Below are 23,655 nucleotides of genomic sequence, written 5' to 3'. Positions count from 1 at the left end.
TGTTGCATAAGCATCCTCAGCATTGCTTAGAAAGGCTTGGTGAGCTGGACAGTTAATAATTGGAGTACTATAACAGCCCCCTTCACTCACTGGTGTGTTTCTATGGGCTCTTACAGACAAGCGTTTTTAGCTGCGCTCCCCTTCGTTCCGGTTTCATGCGTTCAGCCACAGAGTAGACGCAATGAATTCTTTTCAATAGGCTGTACTCACACAGACGCATGTAAGTGCCGAACGCAGGTGGGGATGCAGCATGTTGCATTTTTCCTGCGTACGGCACTTACATGCATCTGTGTGAGTACAGCCTATTGAAAAGAATTCAGTGCGTCTACTCCTGCGCTCCCCTGCGGTTGAACGCATGAAACCGGTACGCAGGGGAGCGCAGCTAAAAACGCTTGTCTGTAAGAGCCCTTACTACCATGATTACTGTTCTTCCCTGACACACCCAGTGTGGCTACCATTTACCATTTGTGTGTGTAATCCTGTAAAATAAAGGATCTTCATGTCCGTTTTGCCTAACGGCACTTTTAACTTTGATATTGGACACCAGTAACTGTAAGCATTAAAGCATAAGCAAAATTTCCAATATATATAGTAACATAGTAAGTTAGGTGGAAAAAAGACACATGTCCATCAAATTCAACCTTTTTACTTTTTTTAACCTGCCTATCTGCAAAGGTTTTGTGTCCATCCTAATGCTAACTATACTGAAAATAACAGATTTAATGTATGATAATGTAAGGACACCAATGAAATAAAAGCATCAGAATACAACATAACACAGATACTGATGCCGATGTAACCAAACCCTTTGTGCCTGCACCTGGCACTAACTATATGGCAGAGCCTCATGCCAACAGGACTCCCCCAATAAACCCATAAACGTTCATGTCTTTAGTTATGTACCCATAGATAAATCATGTAGCACATGTTAAAGCTACAGTTTCTGCAGGGCACCTACCCAGACAAACTGATTATATTTGACCCCTCCCCACCCAGCTAGTCACATTAACAGCTCAGGCACCAGCTTCCTGTGATTTGTAACTGATTTGTTGATTTACCCTCCAACGAAAACCACAGGAACACACCCAAGTATATCACAATATACTTCAAAAACAGGCAGAGCTGGGAACATGCTATTGGGGAATGGCCAGGGGCAGAACAGTGTGTGGCCAAAATGCACCCAAATTACAAAACCACTGGGTTGGCATCTCTACCAGTTATGCTGTAACTTTTGGATTCAATTGGAGCAGCTTAAGTGCAAATGTAAATTTAATGAAGTAAGCAGACCCTGTGACTGCTGTGGGACCCTGACTGATAAGCCAGTCCCATGAAAATGTCTTACTCCCAAAGTTATAAGGAACCCTACAATTATTGTGTTGTGTGACACAGTATCTTAGTTATGCTGTTGTACACAAATATTCGTTTATATGACATTTTTTTCTTAAAATATTTTGTTTTCATGTCACACTGAGTCTTGAAAAAAATGATTTGGTCTCAATATATTTTGTCCCCCTCCGTGTGAACATAAAGCTTGTATCAGCTTTAAATTGTCTCCTCCTTGAACAAATACTGAAGGGCTCTCCACCCTGAACACAAAAGATAGTAGCTTTGACGAACCAGAAATCAGTACCCTGCATATATCATTCCCCTGGCATTTGTAGCAGCTTTTGTAACATTCCTACACTGTACTCCCATTGTTTTTGTATACGGACAGTACTCACAAGAAACAAAACTTGGTTCATTCATTCTCAAGCAGCATTCTAAAGAGATGGGTGTGTCTGTATAGTTGTTCCTATATTCTTCATTCATTTTAACTCCTTAGCCCATTTGATATCCACATTAACAAGTGTTAAATAAAGCTTTTGCAAAAGACACATTTGGAATACTAGTTAAGAAATGATGATGATTCATTAAACAACATACAATCTAAAATATAAAGAAACACAGACAGAAGCAGCATTAAGAATGTAAATAAAGTTATTTTTGAGGTTATTTATGGTGATTATGATTTATAATACTGTATAATTGGAAAATAAAAGTCTAAAATAAAAGTCTTTTAAATAGCGCAACTGGCACCACTTGCAGAATCTTTGAACGCACTGAAAATGTTTCCATTTTCCATTGACTTTCTGTATAACAACCTAGTTGCCATCAAGTGGATTAGTTCAATATCAAAAATGTAGCTACATAGCACAGCCAAATTGCACTGATCTGGATTGCCAATAAGCCAACCACTAATCGGATATGTGGGTACATTCAGCTCTGAGTCAGATGATAATCACAATCTCCATGGGGGGTCATAAAATTACCAAGATTTTACTTTTGATGGGTTTGTTTTGTTAGGCCCTGCGCTAAAGGGGATGGGTTACAGAGAAGGACTGGTTAGAAAGGTAGAAGGAGAACCAGGATGCAGCTTGATTACAGATACCAAGGGAATTAAATATTTGCTTTAGGCTTAGTCCACACCAGGCGATTCGGGGAGATTTAGGGCCCTGGCGATTAATCGCCTCTTCTTTGAGGCGACTAATCTCCCCGAACCGCTTCCTCTTTTCCTGTGCACACGAGGTGCTTTGTTTTCCGAAGTTGTTTGAACTTGCCGAGGAAACTTCGAGCAACTTCGGAAAATGAAGCACCGCGTGTGTCATAACGCAGTCGACTCTCATTACAGCTGGCACAGGAGAAGAGGAAGCGGTTCGGGGACATTAGTCGCCAGGCACTAAATCTCCCCAAATAGCCTGGTTTGGACTAAGCCTTAGGACATGGTCAATGTTATCAAAGGCAACGGAGGTGGATCAGAACAGAGCCATGTAAGAGAAAACATTAGGCTAATGCCACATGCAGCTGATTCATGGCCTGCGTATTAGCAATGGAATCTGCTCACTTGTGTGTCTGCACCCAGAGAAAATATGTCAGCTTGAGCGCAGGCATGTGGAGCGGATTTTGGCACAAAAATGCATACTCGTGAATTTCAGTGCCAAAAACCACATCGTGTGTCTGCACCCAGGCTGACATGGGTGCAGACACACAAGTAAGTAGATGCCAGCAGAGGGTCTGTTTATCAGCCAGGCCAAGAAACAGCCCATGTGCTAATACTCTTATTTTCCAAAAGTTTAGCGGCTAGTGGCAGAGCAGACTTGGGACAAGTAAGGCGACAGAAGTGTGGCCTTTTTCTAAGAATTGTATGAATTGCTTGATGCAGGGCTGTTTGATATATAATGGAATATTGCAGAGCAGAGGGAAATGTTTTCATGTATAGGTCGGACCATAGCATCAAAGGTCCTTTATATGCATACAGTATATGTACAATAAATATATATAGATATATACAGACCGAAGTTCTGTAAATAAAGATTAATTTTATTTTTTCTATAAGTCCTGAGAGTGCGAATCATTCTGGAGTTATGAGTTATTGTGGAAATATATATATATATATATATATATATATATATATATATATAAAGTATATATATATAAAGTATATAGGTATATAAGACCTGAGAGTGCGATTCTTCGATGGGACTAGATTTATGCTTTGAATTTTTTGCACCCAGACATTATTGACCCAATACATGAGTTGTGCTGGCACCACACTGTTTTTTTAATATATATATATATATATATATATATATATATATATATATATATATATATATATATATATATATATACCAGAAGGAGGCTCACACTCACAGGTCTTACAAAGAAATAACAGTGTTTATTAGTCAAAAATAAGAACTAACGTTTCGACTAGCAGCACTTTTGAGAAAGGCTAGAGTGCTAGTAGAGGCAACTTACACCTCTACAAGAGTTGTGCCGGCATCCAGACAGAAGGTATGTAAACCTTCTATAACAAAAGTCTACATATATATATAGAAATAAATATATAGGATTTCTGAAGCAAAAGGTTACACTTCAAAGATCTGGTTCCTTTTTTCAACTTCACCTATGTGAACATGTAAAATACTCCACTGACTGTTGCACACTGCAGTAATATGTATTGTTTAGATGTTATGTTTACTGGAAAACCAAGCTTTGTATCTGTGAAGAGAAATGGGCTCTGTGCTGATCAACAGTTTGTAGAGGCTGATGTGCTCTAGTTCACTCTGCAAACAACTTCCTTCCAGGCCATGGACTGAACAGGCACATTAATAACTTCCATTCGCATCACCATGAGGATCAAGTCACAGTGTAACAATGGCCCGTACAGATCCCAGGGCTGCCTGTAAAATTCCCTCTGGAAACCAGGCAGCTAAAACAAGGGAACACTGTCATATTTGAGAATAAGGGAAAGAAGGAACTCACCTCCAACATGCAACAAAGCAGGAAAATTAGTTGTGCTGTAAATCTGTGGTAAATGTTCAACACAAGTAGTTTCTCGCTCCACCTGTTTAGCATACAGTCTATCAGCCTACGTGTCACCTGCTTACAACTAATGTCAGTGTGTAAATGCAGCTGAAGGTGTGCCTAATGTCTGTATACCTACAGGGCAGGCCTGCGCTACTGCCTGCACCTGGTTTTTTTTTGTTTTGTTTGGTTTGGTTTTTTTAAGCCAGTCGTCAAAATTATTCATTATAAGTGGAAACAATCCCATCTCTAACAAGCAGCAGCTTTATTTCTTTACAAAAGATAATAATGATTTAAATACAACTTAAAGCTCAAACCATGAAACCTTATTAAAAGGAAGTAACTCTCAAATCTATCTTCAGTGTGACACAGACAAGGATTTCCTATGACAATGTTGAACAGCAAAATTAATTTTCAGTTTATTTTTCATTAAAAAGGATCACTCAGAAACAGTTTTTTATAATGAAGGCAAATTCCATTCCAAGCAACTTTATAATAAACCGTAAACATCATCAGTGATTATTTGTAAATTGACTGCAATTGAAAGCCATGTTTCTATATATTTTTTTATCTGCACACTCTCCAAGGCAATTTTAGGAGCAAAACTGGAAAAACTGGATCCCCTTCCCAGAGATTCATTTTGCTGTAATTGAGCAGCCTGTTGTGACATAGAACTCTGCATACCTTGATTACTTTAAGCCTATCACACTGAAATTGTATTCCTTTGGATATATGGGGCAGAGAGAAATGAAATAAATTTTTTGTCATTTGATTTACAAGGCTTAATTTATTTTTATGTCTCTTGCAAAATTTGAATTACGTTAGTAAGTGCATGACTTGAGGCAACTGCTGTCAATTAATGTGCTACATCATTTATATGACAATAATAACCTATTGTTTTGTGGGTCATAATGATTGATGTTTGTGTTACAAAATTTAGTTGTTACTTTCACTGAACTCGTGTTATAACTAGCAACAGCTGAGATGAAATCAGTAAGGAAAAAATGTAAGAACACATTAATGAAAGGGAACCACCCATGCCAAAGTGAAGGGTAAAGTCCAGCTCTTAAATTCCAATTGATATAAAGCAAACCTGAAAAGTAAGTCATCATGGAATGCACTCTAGGATTACCGCTTGTTTCCTCCTTATACAATGATGTAGGGCCAGCAGGGAAGAAGACAGGGTGAGGGAAGACTGAGGGACTCTCATGTAGATATAATGTGTCAGAAATATTTATGGCAACATAGTAGCTGTTTCTAAGACAGATAAAGCAAACATTTAAAAGGAAGACTATACCTCTTAGGGTTAAACTACAAGGGAGATTTTTTCATCAGATTTGTGGGTCAGATTTTATTTTGTCTTGCAACAGCACGAGAATTTCTGAGATGCTAAAAAATCTGATCCCACTCCGCTCTAATGCAAGTCGGATCAGATAAAGCTGGCTGGTGTGTTTTTTTCATCTGACAGTCAAGGTATTACTACATTCAACTTGTAGGAAGCAATCTGTCAATCTAACACCATCCTAAAAAATCTCCCTTGTAGTTTAACTCTAAGGGTAGGACTACACGGGCATTTTCGGCTCGATCCGTAGCGCTGCACAAAAACGCAGACGTCAAATCGGATGCAATGGAGATAGGGTAATACAAATGTTGGATAAAGTTGCAGCGTTGATCCGACGCGACACGACTGACGGATGCAGACGCAGTGCGCATCGTCTGCATCCGACATTCGTGTAGGATCAACGCTAGGACACCATTCGACAATGCTATTGCTTACCGTCTTGACGCCTGCGTTTTTGCGCAGGGCGTCTGATCGCTTTTAACACCCTAAGACCATGAACAAGTTGCTTTATTGCCATGCAAAAAACATAAAAGTGCCCTACCAAACATATTTAATTTAAAATTATTCTCCTTTTGTACATACGTTTACTCAATACAGGCTACTTATCTGTAACATAATAATCATCACTTTTATCTAACATTTCCATAGTTCTGCTAAAGCCACCAAACGTCAGCTATTCTCCTTAAAGGAACAGTAACACCAAAAAATGAAAGTGTTTTAAAGAAATGAAAATGAATCATGTACTGTTGCACAGCACTGGTAAACCTGATCTGTTTGCTCCAGAAACACTACTGTAGTCCATATAAACAAGCTGCTGTGTAGCAATTGTGGACATTGAAAAAAGGCTATATGGCATAGGTTAAATAGTGGATAACAGATAACACCATTAAGTTATACAGAGCTTATCTACTATCTGCTGTGTAACCTGAGCCTTTTCTCTTTTGAATGACTGCCCCCATTGCTACACATCAGCTTATTTATATAAACAATAGTAGTGTTTCTGAAGAAAACTCAGCACTTGTACCAGTGCAGGGCAATATTGCTTTATATTTCTATTACTAACACTTTCATTTTTTGATGTTACAGTTCCTTTAATCACTCAGATGTATGTTTTTCCAGGGCCTAGGGTTAAACTACATCCATGTTTTTTATTTATATTATGAGCACCATCATTGCTGGAACTACTCAACGTTTGTTCCACAGATTGATAGGTAGTATGATGAGGCTGATTACAAAGTAAAATATATTAACAACCTGTTCTGCAGGTGACAACCCACAGTGCACTGCACAGAGTGGTGCAGGTGCTTAACCCATGTATTTAGCCATTACCACCGCAACAATTTTGGGGGAGGGGGTCACTACCTCCCTACAACAGGATACACACCGAAGTCACATGCCCTGTTTATTACACAGTTGCTTTGTACATAGCATAGCACAGATCAGGGGGGTGAACAAAGTGTCCATGACATAGTCATAAGATAGAGAAGAAGGATGCATTGGCAGCATCAGCAAGAGATGTATGAAGAAATGTTGGGCAAATAAAGTGCAATAAATGACCTCTCCATGCTTCTGGTATCAGTAAGAGAATTACTGAGAGATGAAACCATGCTCCTAGGGATGCCACCTTATCATACCAGACACATATAAAATATGTTAAATCAATTATAAATAGGCTGTAGCTCACCTTTAATATATGTAGGTGGATTCTCCTGCAAGGTGTCCTGTGTCCACACCCAAATTGATACAGTCAGTATTATAATAGAAAGCAGGACAAATCCAAGGCAGTAGCTATGACTGCAAAGTGCTTTTATTGCATTTTTCGAGCATTTTTCCCCAATAAAAGCACTTTATCAAAAAAAAAAGCACTTTATACAGTCATAGCTACTGCCTTGGATTTGTCCTGCTTTCTATTATAATACTGACATATAAAATATGCAATTGATAAGCATGCTACATGGTATAGGTCAGGGGTCCTTTTGAACCCATGAGCAACATTCAGAAGTAAAAGGAGTTGGGGAGCAACACATGCATGAAAAATGTTCTTGGGGTGCCAAATAAGCACTGTGATTAGTCATTTGGTAGCCCCTATGTGGATTGTCAACCTACATTGAGGCTCTGTTTGGCAGTACCTCTGTTTTTGGTGCAACTAAAACTTTTCTCCTGGCCTGAAATTAGGGTTGCCACCTGGCCGGTAGAAATGATGGCTGATCCAAATGTTATTGATAAGGAGGCCGGTATTTTTTCCCAGAAAAGGTGGCAACCCTACCTGAAATTCAAAAATAAGCACATTTGAGGCCACTGAGAGTGACATCCAATGGGTTGGAGAGCAACATGTTGCTCACGAGCTACTGGTTGGGGGATCACTGGTATAGGTAATTAAAGAGCTGAAAATCATGAAGTTGCAAAGAACAAACTGCAGTTCCTTCTGTGTAGCATCTTACCAGTAACAAGCACCCAGATGAATGAACAGGATTACACAAACAACTTGTCTATTGCGTTACTTTCATCTCTGATAGCCAGGAAAATCGGACAGTTACATCAAACAAAGCAGTTTACTTATATATTACACAATACACAGACTGCATTGTGCGTTTGTTATTACATAATATTTCAAAGCGCTAAATGGCTTTTGGTACTTGAGGCTAGTAAAACAGAAGCATATGAAGAATCATATAGTTGCTTAAAAAACTCATCTCACAGTTAAACTACTGTACTTTATAGAGGTGTGTAAACACACTGGAATTTTAGCTGTAAACAAGAAAGCCAGAGGCGAAACTTGGCAGACACTTTAGCTATCTATACTCTACTTACATTCCTCAATTAGTAACACTGTTAGATGGGAAAAAAAAGGACACAAGTCCATTATGTTCATTAATCGAATGCATTTCCACTTCTTATAGCCCTGGCAGGTTAGCTGTTAAAAGTAAAAAGTGCAAAAATGAAGTGGATAAGAGAAAAACACAATAAAGCGTACACAGGAGGGACATTCACAGATATAAACACATACACACAACAAATTAATAGTACGAAAAAACCTCCCAATAACAAAGTTTGTCAGTCACTTTTTAAGGCAGAAAGACATTTATATATAATATGTCACCTTCAGTGGCTCCCCTCCTGAACTGCGCGAGCTGCACTCTAACACTGCAACATTGTTTGGCACCCTAGGAACTTGTTGCGGGCTTATGTTTTACAGTTGAATTTGGCTCACGGTTAAAAAAGATTGGGACCCCTGGTGTAATCAATAGGGGAGGTACAGGAAGCAAAATAAATTAATTGCAGGGGATGCTGGAATGAAAAAAGAAGGTCAATATGCCCCTACCCTGTCTCACCTTCATTGTGAGAATCCAGTAGGCTATTTATGGGGGTTTATCAAAACTCTTCTAATTCTTTTTACAGCATTGCTTTTAATTATTATTACTCTCACTAGTATAGATCCATTTTGTGGAAGATATGTCCATATTTACAAATCCATACACAACATCAACTTTGTTTTTAAGAGAGGGGTTACTACTATACATACACTTTTACAAGTACATCTGAAATGACATTCCTTGTAAAGAACATTTCCATTGCTTCGGTCTGTTGCTTCTTAGTCTTTAGCAAAACTAGAAGCTGTTATGCCCCACAAGTTGTACTTGAAAGAGAACTGATTTATCCCCATTTACTTTACACATTCAGTGCAGAAGAAAAAGATTCACTGAAAGGAAAATCTGCACCCTCCAGCAATCCAAACATTAAGGAAGTTTTGCAACTTCATATTAACGCCTCAGCTAGGGAGTGCCTCAAAGCTTTAGAGAATGTGCATGGCACTTGTAACAATCCCTATACTTAGCTTCATATGTTCCAGAGTTTGAAACAGAATAAGATCGAGGAATTATCCACTTTTATTAGACAGAGGATCTGGAACTAATACATAAAAATAATCCCCATCCAAAAGATCAATGAGAAGAGGCAACATCAGCTCATGTGCGGGATGCAATGTTGCAGTTGAGTTGTGCATCATGTACCACCATGGGTATCTGCTAACATTGAGTGAACTTATGAACAAGGTAAAGGAGCAAGAGGCTGAGCTTAGGTATGCAGCTACCCCTAGTATGAGGGAAGATCACCCACTTCACACTCCCTCTGGGACACCAAAAAAAGGAAGTTGGCAGAGCCCCATGGAGGAAAGAGAATACCACTATAAGATACTGCAGACCTCCACCCCCAGTCAATTTAGTGCCACAGCCCATCTAGAATGCTTCCGATGGAGACACATGAGGCATCAAACCCATCAGTGCAAGCCAGAGTAAGGGCTGTTACTCACGAGCGTTTTTACCTGCACTCCCCTGCGTTCCGTTTTTCTGCGTTCAGCCGCAGGGGAGCGCAGGAATAGACGCATTAAGTTCTTTCCTATGAGGCTGTACTCACACAGGCGCGTGTAGGCGCCGAACGCAGGTTGAGATGCAACATGCTGCATTTTTCCTGCGTTCGGCGCCCACACGCGGCTGTGTGAGTACAGCCCCATTGGAAAGAACTTAATGCGTCTATTCCTGCGCTCCCCTGCGGCTGAACGCAGAAAAACGGAATGCAGGGGAGCGCAGCTACAACCGCTCGTGAGTAAGAGCCCTAAGATGGATAAGCTGGCAAATAGAAGCCGGAATCGCTTAGAGAGGTTGTGTGCTGCAAGCCTCCCTGGAGTGGGACGCAGGTGCACTTTCAATCTCTTGGTGAATGGAGTGCCTGTCAATGCCCTATTTGACACAGGCCGTTCTATCAAAGGCACCTCAGTCACGTCTCTTTATACGCTATGGGCTCCATGCAAGTGTATGGGGGATAAAGGAACCCGTCTCCATTGACGGCTGCTTGGAAGTCAACGAAATACCACTGGCATGGAGACCAAGATCCTCCACTTAAAGTCATTGCTTATGTGAGCCCTCCTGCTTATGGAAAGGAGTCGGCACCCGTGATCATAGGTTTAAAAGTAAAAGCCATAGAGGAGGCTTTCCTTAGGTTACTCCAGTCACAGGAAGGAACCGTTCTCACTTTGTTGCCTGTGGCCCCAGCCCTGCAGGAGATTTGCCAAATATTTTCTCTGGAGCTACCTGGGGGCTGTGTGTGCAACTCCTGGGGGGAGTGAAAAGCCTTCGGGTATACTGTATGTGGAAATTGACAGCTACTTCCTCTTGGAGCCTGACCCAGAGGAGGCTGTCATTAATGGCTGGGAAGTAATGCCTGAGATCAAGGAAGACCAGAAGAAGACTGCCTTTATCTGTCCCCTGGGAAGGTGCTAGGAGATTTGACCCCTAGGCACTGCATAGTCCACCTGGACGATATAATTCTTTTTGGCTCAGCTTTGTAGTAACATGATAAATGGCTGTTTCAGGTACTTGAGGAGGGACTGAGACTTTGCATTGATAAGTGCAAGTTCACCTATAAATCTGTTTCCGCATATTGTGTCTACAGAGGGCATTGCCATAGACCCAAGAAAAGTTGTCCACTTTGCTGAATTGGCCCAGACCAACTAACCTCACTGAGCAGAGGTCCTATTTGGGGTTTTGTGGATACTATCAATGGTTTGATGCGGGTGACTCTAAGATTGCACATCCCCTAAGTGAACTCTTGATGGGTAGTTGTCCAAGAGAGGTTAACGTTGCGGGGCCTAGCGTTGCCGAGAAATGGAACTGCATGTGTGAGGAAGCTTTTCTTATGCTTAAGAGGAAGCTAACTGAGGCACTGGTGCTCACAGAGGCCCTATGTGTATGCCAGTTATGAATGGATAGGGAGCATCTTACACAAAGAGTAGCCAGAAGGGTTAAAGCCAGTGGCATACGTCAGTAGGAGTCTCAGCCCTTACACAAATTGGAATATTTGGCATTGAAATGGACTGTCACCGAAAAGTTACGAATATTTATAAATTCGGCAATAACGCTTTGACTTAAATCCTAACTACAGCTTGCGTAGCTTGCATGATCAGCATGGACACTTAGGGGTTGAGAAAACCTACGGCCTAGTGCGTGACAGGTTCTTTTGGTGCAGGATGAGGGAGGCTGTCACTGTCGCTGTAGGAGATGAGTATCCTGCCTGCAGAGTTAAACCTTGCCCACGAGAGAGGCCCCCATATAATGCCTAAGGATTACAGGGCCAATGGACTTGGTGTGCATGGAATTTATGTGCATTGATAATGATTGGTATAGGCAATGTCCTAGTTTCGCCAAAAAAATGACGCCCATAGACTTGTATGGAAACGTGCGTCAAAAAAAAAGACGCGCGACAAAATAATTTCGCCGCGCGACAATTTTTTTTTGACGTCCATAGACTTTAATGGGCGTCTGCGACATTTCGCCGGCGGCGAATTTTTGGCGAAACTAAACGGGTCAAATTCGAGTCCTTTCTTTACTTATGATACTTAGTGAAGGCTTTGCTATGCTATGCTCCTCCCCCTTATGCACTGACGAACTTAATTGATGCTCATGCAAACTGGTCAGTATGTTGCCTAGGGGCTATTAAAAATAACTTGCCTGGCAGGAATAATTAACCTGTAAATTGTCTTTCAGCATGCCATTGTACCGGGGGGAAACTCCGGAAAGTTACCCCGAAGAGGTTAAAAGATAATAAAATATTTGGATCCATGCTCTGTTTATTTTTCAGGATAGGTACCAAAAAGAGAGGAACCAAAATTTTTCAGGATAACCATTGTTCCCTGGTGGTCCTCCAGAGAGGCTACTGAAGAACATGTTAACTATAATGAATTCTTTCCAGGAATTCACGAGGGAGAGAATGTAGGGGACAGATAAATGTATCCCCATTTACTGTGCATTCCCCTAAGGATTGGTCACAAAGGGGATCCTTAGTCATCGGAAGGGAATAATTCCTCACTTCCTCGGTCACCGCTTGACCCCTAGTTATCCCCGCTTTGAGCACTAGGTGGCACTGTGTAATGATATATAATGAATGAGCAATGTTATCTCAAGACTTTTTGGCCAGCCGCCAGAAGAAGGAAGGAGTGGAACCCTAAGCAAGCATAGGGTTAAGTGAGTATCAGTTAGATCCTGTAATAGTCTCTCTAGGAGAGCCAGCTAGGCGTAGGGCTACCTATTTTTTGTCACGTCGTAGCTCCCTCCACCGCCCCACCCGTGTGACATCACCACCCCGCCCACAACCTCACCGTGCCGCTCCCATGGTGTCATTGAGACACTGTGAATATCGACCCCATTTATATTCCTGTCCTTGCCTTTTTTAATGTAATCCTCCCTTGCAATTTTTTCTCAGCTATTTTCATTTTCTCAACACTTAGACCTAAGGAAGTTTATATTTTTCTTCTACCCCTTGTTGTCGTTCCCTACATTTCCTTACTTTTATCCACACATTTTCATCTTTTCCTTTCTCACACTTTTCTCTCTGATATAAGTGTTATGCCATCTTACTGTTAGATGCTTTGCCTTTCTTTCCCACTTCTCTTCCTCCTTCCTATTTAATTTTTTGTGCTGCCCCTTCCCCAGCCATTGCTCCTTTTCTTAATAATTATGCCCATGTGCCCATTACAGGGCCTATACTGCACCATTCCACAAGTCTTTAAACACATAATGTATGTGCATAACCAAGAGAGAATTTTTATGAAAAAATAAAAACACTGATTTATCAGATTGCTTTTATTAGAGTTTACTCTTAGTTATGCAAACACTTTGGGGTATATTTATCAAAGAGTGAAGTTAATAGTGAAGTTCCGCCACTCTCCATTCATTTCTATGGGATTTTTATAGGCGTATTTATCAAAGGGTGAACTTTCACTTCACCCATTGATAAATACGCCTTTCAAAATCCCATAGAAATGAATTGAGAATTTCACTCTAGTGGTGGAACTTCACTCTTTACCCCCTAATGTGCTTAAGGAATGATGTAGCATAGGTCCTGTAATAGACACACTCCATATCTGTATGTATATAATTATTAAGAAAAGGAGAAATGCACATAAAAACTCATTTTATTCTTCATAAGTGGTCTCTTAAACCACCCCTAAATTAATACAGGCAGGGGCAAGTAGCCAACACTCACCACAAAAGCAGTATCAACGGATTGAAAATCATCTCCTTTGATTCAAGTTGTTCACTTGCTGCAAACTCACTGCCACTCCCATCCTCATTACACGGCCCATGTGGGTATTTGAGCTATTTGAACTTTATGCATGAACAGAATGGAAGATGAAGCTGCAGTGAGTATGCATTGTGTAAAGTAAGCCGCACCTGAACTACTAATGGTGTTATGTGAGTGCTAGCAATTTCGGAAGCAGGGTGACAAAATAATGGGGGCAATGGCCCCATTGGCCTCCCCTGTTCCGAGCCTTATTTATCAATAATTATTAAAGGGTTTGTTTACATTTAAATTAACTTTTAGTGTAATTTTAGGGACAATTTGCAATTGGTTTTCAGTTTTTGTGTTATTTATCTTTTTATTCAACGCTCTAGGGTTCCTAGGGTCCAAATAACTTAGCAATTGATTTGAATAAGAGACTGGAATATGAATTTGAGTGGGCCTGAATAGAAAAATGAGGAATAAAAAGTAGCAACAACAATACATTTGTAGAATCCCAGAGCATTTGTTTTTAGATGGGATCAGTGACTCCCCAATTGAAAGCTGGAAAGAATCAGAAGAAAACCGAATGCTTAGAATTAGTCATTCTATAACATACTAAAAGTTTACTTAAAGGTGAAACAGCCCTTTAAAGTGAAACCTACACTGTTATTGCTCTTGTACCATAGAGGTGGCCATAGACGTAACAATTGTGATCTTTTATTGCAGAAGAGATCATTCATTCTCAATACAGACATGTTAGAGCTGAACTGTCAGTGGTTACCCATCGGGTAGAAATACAGATTCTTACAAGAGAATGCTTAATGGTTAATGGTTAAATAATCAAGAGTAATTGGGACTCGTATGCCAAGGCTGGCAGGTGGGCGGATTATCCGTTGATAGCCCCATATTCACCTTATGCTCGGCAATTATTGCCTGACTCAATTTGGGTTCTGGGTCTCTCTGTTCCTAACTTTATTTTAAATGCTCTTCTGGATGTATGGTTTTATCTAATTTATTAGTAAAAGTTAAGTTTTAAAATATTTTTTGTTCCTTGAGTCATCGGATTCTATGATGGGGTGGTGCAATTAAGGGTTAATCTTTTCCTCTTTTTGTATTATCTTTCATTTAAAGATGCCTGCATGGTCTCATGGCATCGAGATTACACTTTTAATGCAACATATGTGCTTGCATTAAATTACAATACAATATTTTTACACAAAATATTACTAATTAGACTATTACATAGTTTTAGCCCCTTCTACTCTGGCAGTAAAATTAAAGAAAATCATTATTATTTATATAAATGTATGTTTAAGATGATAAATTCCCTTAAAGTAGGACTAATTTCTCCAGTAAAAAAAAAAACATTAAAACATTTCCAAAACACTTTGTTTCTAGTGTATGATTCCCTTCTCCCTCCCTCTTATGGAATTCTAGTATGAGCTACTGACGTCAGTATGCCAAAATCACAGGATCAGACTGTGGGAAACGGGGGGGCTGAGCCTAAATTTATGCCAACTGGAATGGTATGCAAAAAAAAAACAATCGTTGCCTAACTTTAGGAGTAGAAAATAGAAATCACCCATGACCTGGTTTAATATGTCTAGCCATTAGCCAATCACCTGTAGCAGATTTCTGTAGCTTTCAAGGGACAGGGAAATACAGTACAGAAATAAAGAGATATGAATAAATATTAGTAACATCATCAATGAAAATGACCCATCAAACTTGAATACCAGTTGTCAATCCTGTTTTTTATTGCAGTGTATTTGCTGTGATGTCAGCTCTGTATACTTATTTGTTGAATAACCTAAGCCCCACCCGGTCTTCTGTGTCCAATAAAACCTGAACTAATACATATTTATCACCTGCTTTCAAATGCCCTGCTGAATGAAACTACAGGTCTTTTTAAATAAGAATAGCACACTTTCTAGAATTGGTGCAGAATTTCACACTAAGGGAACATTTTATTCAGCACATTTCCTAGTGTTAACAGTCCTTTAACCTTTTACATGCTGTCAGTTTTCACCGGAAAGGAAAGGCCAGACACTTTGTAATTACACATTTTCAGATTAAACCTACTGTACTGGAACTTTTTTTCTAAGGTGCTAACTCTTAATTTACAATCTGTGTCATATAGAGAAAAAATAAAATGCTGTTTAAGATAAAACCCAATGTCTGAGGCTGTCATCCTAAATTCTACAGTTAGTATTGATATTGCGGTTTACAGATTATATACATTATATGTGAGAGTACAGATAGGCCTGTATAAGTATGTGCACAGGGATTCATTTGCGGGGGTTGAACTTAATGGACTTTGGGTTTTTTTAAACCCAAAAAAGTAACTTTAAAAATACTATATTTAAATATATTTATTTCGTCAAATTTTATGGCTGAAATGTCAACCTGTATCCCCTTCAGCTGCCACTACTTAACAAAAGTCTTTTGGTGTCGGCAGATGCTGAAAGTTGCAGTTGAACAAGGAGCTGTGGGAAGGTGAATATCTGAAATTACTAGCAACATGTTACTCTGGAATAACAAACAAACAAAGATGTGGCCTAGGACAAAGCATATACACACACACATTACAAAGAAATAATCTATTTGTTAAAATGCATCTATATGTAATTAATACAAAAGGAGTTCTTACCTTGCTATACAAGGAAGTGTAATATGCTCTTTTGGTAGGCTTCACAAACACAGCCGAGTAAAAGTCCTCAATTGTATCACATATCAGTCAAGCTGAAACTTTTGAATTGCTAATAAATAATAAAAGAAAAGGAAAGGCGGTATAACACCACAACATCTGATGTAGGAGCCCAAAGGAACTGTATAAAGGAAAGTACAACATTCAGCCCACTGCAACGTCCATCTAATTCCTCTCAGCTGTTTGTCATGTGATTTTGCTGACTGATCAACTGATTTTGCCTTGTAAAGGCTTAGTAGTGCAGTTTATTTTCCCTTCAAGAAAGTGACATAGAAGAGCATGAGATAATGAGAACTTGTGCAGCAAGGACCCCTTTTATAGACATACCAACATTTAAACTATTTAAGACATGTTTTCTAAGTTGTTTCAATTGTGCTCCCTTAGCTATGCATGGGAACAGGATAAATATAGACAAAATGTCTCTGCCATTACAGTCATACTCTAAAAAGCAAGGGCATTATTATAGAGGAGGCAGACCCTACGAGTGAGTACGAAGATGCCCAGCAGGAATAGGGGCCCAGTGGGGCACTTGCAGATAAAATAGTTTTAGTGAAAGAGGTTATGAAAAGCGTAGGGGGGTCCCTAAAATGATATTGCTGTGGGACCCAGTAACCTATTATCATGCCACTGCTCTAAAGCCCCCATGGTTAAGTCCATGTGCAACAGCCATACCCTTTTAAAAATATAGTACCCATACTCAAGGACCCAAAGCAATGGGTAGAGAGAGAGAGTCCAGCCTAAAGTCCAAATTGAATCAATGCTTATTTATAATCATAAATACTCCTTGAATTAATAGTAGGTTGTCTCTGAAAAATGTTGTTATATATTTGCAACTGTTTTTTAAAGATAAGAGAGGCACAAACACATTTTTTCTTCAAAGAGGGGACTTTTGCCTTAAAGCATACACAGAGTAAGGGGGTGGGTGAAAGGCACAAAGGCTCCATGTTTTTGCACCTAGTCCTCCCATGAATTGCACCTGCTTTTTGTAGGTGTATCTTTTTGCACTACCAGAGTGAAGTGCAAATGTTTGCAACTGTCTGTATATGCAGCACATCACTGGAGGGGCAGCACATGGACAGGAGCAGCACAAGGGGGCACAAAGCACAAGATAAAACATTTTACATGCAGCAAGTTTAATTGAACCTGAGGGAAAGTTATTTTCAGGCAAGAAAGTGCCCACAGGAAAAACAATTTTCAATAACAACACATTTGTTATTGCAGTAAACCTTGCCACAATTGAGTTCTGGTAAGCTATTTAATATAAAAATGCAGTGAACAAACACATTAGAGAAAACGCTTTGTTACTAATTTGTGTATAACCCAGTACCCTTTTTCCCGTATCATGTAAGCATTTCAGCTTGAATGTGAAGGAAATCAAGTGACAAATAGAGCATGTTACTGATGTAAATGCATCTTTACTGAATTTGATTAAGTAATACATTATTTTCTATTGCCAAGTTTCTCTTCTAATCCTGCTGACACTCCCAAAGGACACTTCCTGCCAGTGGGCTGTGACCCAGACAACGCTGAGAGAGATTTCCCATTTATAGGAGCTTTCATACCTCCTAGAAATTATAGAGGCACAATTACTTGTATATCTGGAGCTAGTTGTGCTCGTTTTACTTTTCAGCTCATTGAGAAAGGGAACTATATTGCAAAGCTGTTCAATTCTGCAAGAGTTGGTCTATTTGGGTTGATCAGGTGCCAATGGCAAATATGCAGAGGTTCCATTGACTAAAGGACTTTATCTATGCCCCTGTCTGGCACAGGAAAGAACTGTACCCGGCATGGCAGGAAATATATATTCCTTTAAAAGTGCACTTCTTTCTTCAGTGTCTTCCAGAGTCCAATGGCACACGTTACATTTTCTTCACACCCAAAACTCCAGTTAAAAAACAACGTGACTACACTAGGGCAGACCTAAATGCTGTAATGTGCATTTTTGGGCAAATCACCACCTATATCAAATGTGAAGCTAAAATGTTAAGCTAAAATGTAAGAACTCCTTGTGTATCATTAACCTCATTTCCTTAACTCACATACAGTACCATGATACCATGCCAGTACAACATTACAGTAAAATGACAGTAAAATTTAAAAGTGTTTTAGCTATGTATTCTCAAAAACCACAATGAATACTTAAAGCAAATTTTATAGTTTGACACTGTGCCAAATAGAAAAGAAACGAGTAGCTACATTCTTGTTATGTTTATTTTGTATTTCCTCTTTCCTGTTACAATGTATTGCACGGTGTTGCTCAAATATTAACAAATCAGATGTTCCAATCAGCTTTGCAAAATGAGTAATAGCGATGGGGGGTTTATCACATCAAACTGTCTGTAGCTAACAGGAAACTGTGGTACATAAAGGACAGCCATGTGCTGCAGTTTCCATAGATAAAACTCAGTACTGCAACAAATGACCTCACATGCTTACTGATCAGCAACAGATATACACGTGAGCGGGTGGGGGTCTTACCAAAAACAACCACCAGGTTTTCACAGCATGATTCAGTATTTTAGTTAAGAATGTCTCAGTTTCATATTTAATAAGCAATTTCAAAATCAGTAAGAAAATTAAACCAATAAGTCCATATACATCATAGAGATATTTCTGCTTCATTAGCATAAAGTCGAGTCCCCACAACTGTCCAAGGATTTACCTGGTGAATCTCTGAGAAGCTTTTAAAAAATAACACATTTTAATAACTGCCATTTCCCTTTGTGAAAATTATATTATGCCACTAAAAAAGTGGGTTTTTAATTTACCTTGTTTAATTAAATTAAGTTATTTTTAACTTGTATTTCCTAGAGTTTTACAGCCTCATAATGTAGAATATGTCATGTGCAGTGACCTTTAAATAGAAAATAAAACCAGTTCATAAGTAAACTTAACCTTAAATGTTTAATGCTTTAAAGTTAACATATACCATATGAATGATAACATATATAACATGAACTCACTTAGCTGGGCTTATGTATAAAAGGTGCATAAATACTATCTGAACTTCCAGTAATATACATATAAATGATTTTGTTTCTTTTATACGACCATACCTGCGTCACAGATTGAAAGAATGCCATGATGGTCCCTGCAACCACAGGCAAAATATTTCCAAATGATGGATTCTGGGACTTGAAGTCCCCCTAAGCTCTTTCAAAAGAATCAGTGCACCACCAGTTATGGAAAACAATGGGTCTATATGTCTCAGAATGTATCAATGAAACAAGATAAGGGAGGGGAGCAGAAGCCAATTGAACTTAATTTAAAAAGGGGGTATATTTTCCCTTTAAATAAGATCAAAAATAGAAGGGCATAGGTTATTTTGTATACTGGACATTATATTCTCAGTTTTTGTATTCATACACAAAAGCCATGTTTCACATAATGCTTAACTCAGAGAAGACATTAGACATCACGTGCAGTCTGTTTATGCACACAAGGGGTGTTGTTCCTTTGAAATCAGTAAAAAATTTATTTTCTTACTCCGGATCAGTGTTATGACCCATATATGGGGTTCAATCAATATCTGCCCTACAATTGCTAATTAGTTGCTAAATAGTTTTTCTAATTGCACTCAGGTTGTATTTTTCACCTGCTTATGTCTTTTTAAAGCAGCTCGTGAAGGGGGAGGGGGTCGCCGAATCTGTGAACTGGTCTACATTGATACAGCAGCTGATACATTTCTTATCTTTGTTCCTGCTGAACAGAATCCCTGAGTTTCAGTACAGGCAGCTGCTAGAATTGATACAATATTTGTTAATACTCCAGAGATGCTGCTGAGAAAAGTATCAACTAATGTAGCAAAGAAAAACTGTATAAATAAATAAAAAGATGGAAACAATTGAAAAAAGTCTAGTTTTCTGGTGAACAGTCTGAAAACAACTGGATTGGTAAAGAATGATAGTACAGGTATAGGATCCCTTATCCGGAACCCAATTTTCCAGATAACTCCGAACTATGGGAAGGCCATCCCCCACAGACTACATTATAATTGTTTAAACTGATTTCCTTTTTCTCTGTACTAATAAAACAGTACCTTGTACTTGAGCTACATGAATCCATATTGATGGCATAACAATACTACTTGGTTTCCAGACTATTAGCAGACTTAAGGTAATATCCAAATTACAGAAAGGGAACAGAAAACTGTGTCCCCAGCTTTCCAGATAATAGATCTTATACCTGTACAGTAATAATATTGTGGGAAGGAATGGGAAAAATGTAGCTAAAAGCACAAGGAAGGAGGACAGGAGCAAGAGGGGGGTAAGGGACAAATATTTAGATGAGTGAGTAGACAGAGGGTTAATAGAGACTAAGAGGTGAACGTGGGAGTAAATCAGCAGAGTGGCAAGTGAATGGGTACAATACCATATGTGTGGTGTGGCAAATGTCCTGGAGAAAATGTTTGGAGACAAACTAACCCCCAACCTGTACTTATAAGATTCAATAATGTGATAATACTTACACAGCTATACACAACTTCATTTACACTCTCTCACACAAATGCACATTAACACTGACAGTTTGTTGTATTCACTAACACATTCACTGGCATTCACACTGTAAGATAAACACACCTGACAGAGTCACACTCATCAGCCCTGGGAAAGAAGTTGGTCCATCATAAGAGGATTCTCTATTCCGATTCCTCATGCAGTTTTAGAGCAGGAAGCTTCTTACAGAGGGAAGGGGTGGGACTGAACCCAGACTGCAGCTCTGATCACTAGAATAGGCAGCACACTTTTGCTTAGATTGAATAGCCCTGGGCTGGTCTGTTTTTATTTTTGTTTGGAGGTGTGTTTTTTTTATTTTAGGTGTGTCTTTTAGCTTTAGCTGTGGCTTCTTACATTTATGATAGAGTAGCCATTTTAAAGGACATACATTCTAATGATTTGCAGATAAATTCTTTTATTTTGAAACGTGCCTGGTGATTTGTAGTTTTCATTGTAACAAGGTAGAGCAGCAGGTGCTGCCATCTACTGGGCAATATGAAAAAAGGCTACCATTACATAAGTATTCATTTTTGGAAACATAAAGGATCTAGTTTAATGTCAGGGATTTCTGACATGCATGGCGGAGTCTTGGCCTGCACATAAACGAAGGTCATAAATTAGCCCGGATAGCTTTCTGATGTGCCCGCACCCTGAGCCACTTGCGCTGGCACATGGAGATTTCAGTGCCAAAAGGCATACATAAACAACTAAATCCACTCCCTGTGCTTGCACCCAAGCTGATGCTGTGACCCCAGCTGCAGGCAAATGAGAAAGCTGTTCAGAAAGTAGAAGCTGATTCGCAACAGAGTTTATCCATCTAGTGTGGCAATAGCCTCAATTGTTGCTTTGGGTTGCAGGGTCCTTTGATCTTGACACTCCATATGGTGTCAGTACACACAGCATGGCATAGATCAAAAGGAAACCAGGAAGCCTATACAATGGTAATTTTATATTGGTAATGTACATTCTACATCACTTACAAGGTTAAGTCCCCAAACTGCTAAAAGAAATGATTGTCAGAGCATGTTTCAGTTGTTTATCTGTCTACCTCTATTGCCTGCAGTCAACACCCTAAGGGGCATATTTATCAAAGGTCGAAGTTAAAAAAACTTCGAACTTCGAATTCAAAAAGTCCAACCGAATGGTGGTCGAAGTGGGCCGAATTCAGCCTACTTCGAATCGTACGATCGTACTTTGATTCGAAGTGTTTTTAACTTCGACCTTCGATCTCCCAAACTCCCCCAATTGCCTCCATACAGGTTCTAGGAGGTCCCCCATAGGCTAAAACAGCACGTTGGCAGCTTTTAGGTGGTGAATGGCCGAAGTCGAAGTTTTAAAGAGACAGTACTTCAAAAAATTTGACCTTCGAATTTCGACGTTTTTTGAAATTCGAATCGAAGTTGGACTATTCCCTAGTCGAAGTACACAAAAAAAATAACTTGAAATTTAAAGTTTTTAAATTCGAAAACTTCACCTCGACCTTAGATAAATCTGTCCTTAAATGTACTCTAAAAAAATATCCTAAGTGCCTCCAGCTCTAGTCACAAAAATAAAGATCAGGGAGTTGAGTGTGCATCAAGTAGATAAGAAACACATCCGAGAAGAATGAAAACACTACAAATTTATATAGAGCCATCAGCATCTTACGTAAATGTTAAATTAGTGAAGGAAGAGTATTAGGGTCAATTACAATTAATCTAATAAAATTTTATGGTTTACACCAAAAATAGAATTTCAAAATTCCTCTTAATTTTCAAGGCCATTCACTCTGCTGCAACTCTTCTCCTGTGACTATAAATGTTCATGGATGTCACCTCCTTTCTTCACAGAACCAGCACCTTTTCATTGCACTGTGCAATATGTTGGCTCTCTAAAATTAAATGTTAATAATAATTGCAACATTATGAAACTGGACCTCTGGACATTTTACTTCTATAACGTATTACATGAAAGAACGTAAGCTTGTTTTTATTTAGAGAAATAAACTTACAGCATAATTTAATCACAATAAAATAGTTCATTCATAGTTTTCCACTGTCTCAATAATCTGAGTTTCCTGTTTCAGATCCCATACATATTGTTCAAATACTGGCTTATATATGTACACCCCACCAGCAACTCCTAGAAAAGTTGCTAAAAAAAAGGAAATGAAAGTCTTCGATACATCATAAGAGTAACTTGCCACTATCAGGGGATAAATCAGTTACATTTGGGACCTGAAAGAAATAAAATGACAGGAGACAAATTCAGAGAGGTAAATGTGCTTGAATATTTTCCAAACTATGAACTACAAGCCTGTTGCATTTAAACCCTGCAAGAACAGTGCCATTTCTACTTACAATCAACATTGCACATAGGGCTACATTAGTCACAATGATTTTGCTAGTGTAGAATTACATTGGGCTGCAAATGTGGTATTTCTCTACAGGTTTGTAAACCTTCCCATTATAAGCAAGAGCCAATCATGTGGATGTGATTGTACCCCAATGGGTCTGCATAGAACCATCAGTGTCCAACTTTGTATCAGCCCATTTGCAGCACCTCCAAAGTAGCCATGCTGTGAATAGATACATTCCTATGGGAGTATCTCAGTATTTAAATGCTTTTCATGTATTGGCCAGATTATTGTTCGGGTTTCACAAGGCTCAAAACTGAACAGGCCTTACAAAAACCAAACTGTTCGGGTCAAAACTGAACAGGTGGGAACCCTA

At 39.2% G+C, this 23,655-nt stretch overlaps 1 protein-coding gene and 1 pseudogene across 4 annotated transcripts in view; both read right to left on the bottom strand.

The window, feature by feature from the left end:
- rab27a.L (RAB27A, member RAS oncogene family L homeolog) overlaps positions 1-21,200 on the bottom strand; it is a 32,899-nt gene extending 11,699 nt beyond the window's left edge. Inside the window, exons 1-2 of one of the 4 annotated variants that reach the window (XM_018250959.2) lie at positions 21,029-21,179; positions 16,392-16,500 (exon numbers count right to left, since the gene is read on the bottom strand). Coding sequence is in view for 1 of the 4 variants with exons in the window: in XM_018250957.2 (XP_018106446.1) it covers positions 21,029-21,104 (76 nt within the window). In the remaining 3 variants the exon portion in view is untranslated. 4 annotated transcript variants of the gene reach the window in all.
- Positions 21,201-22,834: 1,634 nt separating this feature from the next.
- On the bottom strand, positions 22,835-23,292 carry LOC121401246 (annotated as a pseudogene).
- Positions 23,293-23,655: the final 363 nt, after the last annotated feature.

This window comes from Xenopus laevis, chromosome 3L, assembly GCF_017654675.1.
Source record: "Xenopus laevis strain J_2021 chromosome 3L, Xenopus_laevis_v10.1, whole genome shotgun sequence".
In the NCBI taxonomy this organism is placed as follows: domain Eukaryota; kingdom Metazoa; phylum Chordata; class Amphibia; order Anura; family Pipidae; genus Xenopus; species Xenopus laevis.
This window is presented reverse-complemented; position numbering and strand designations above follow the sequence as displayed.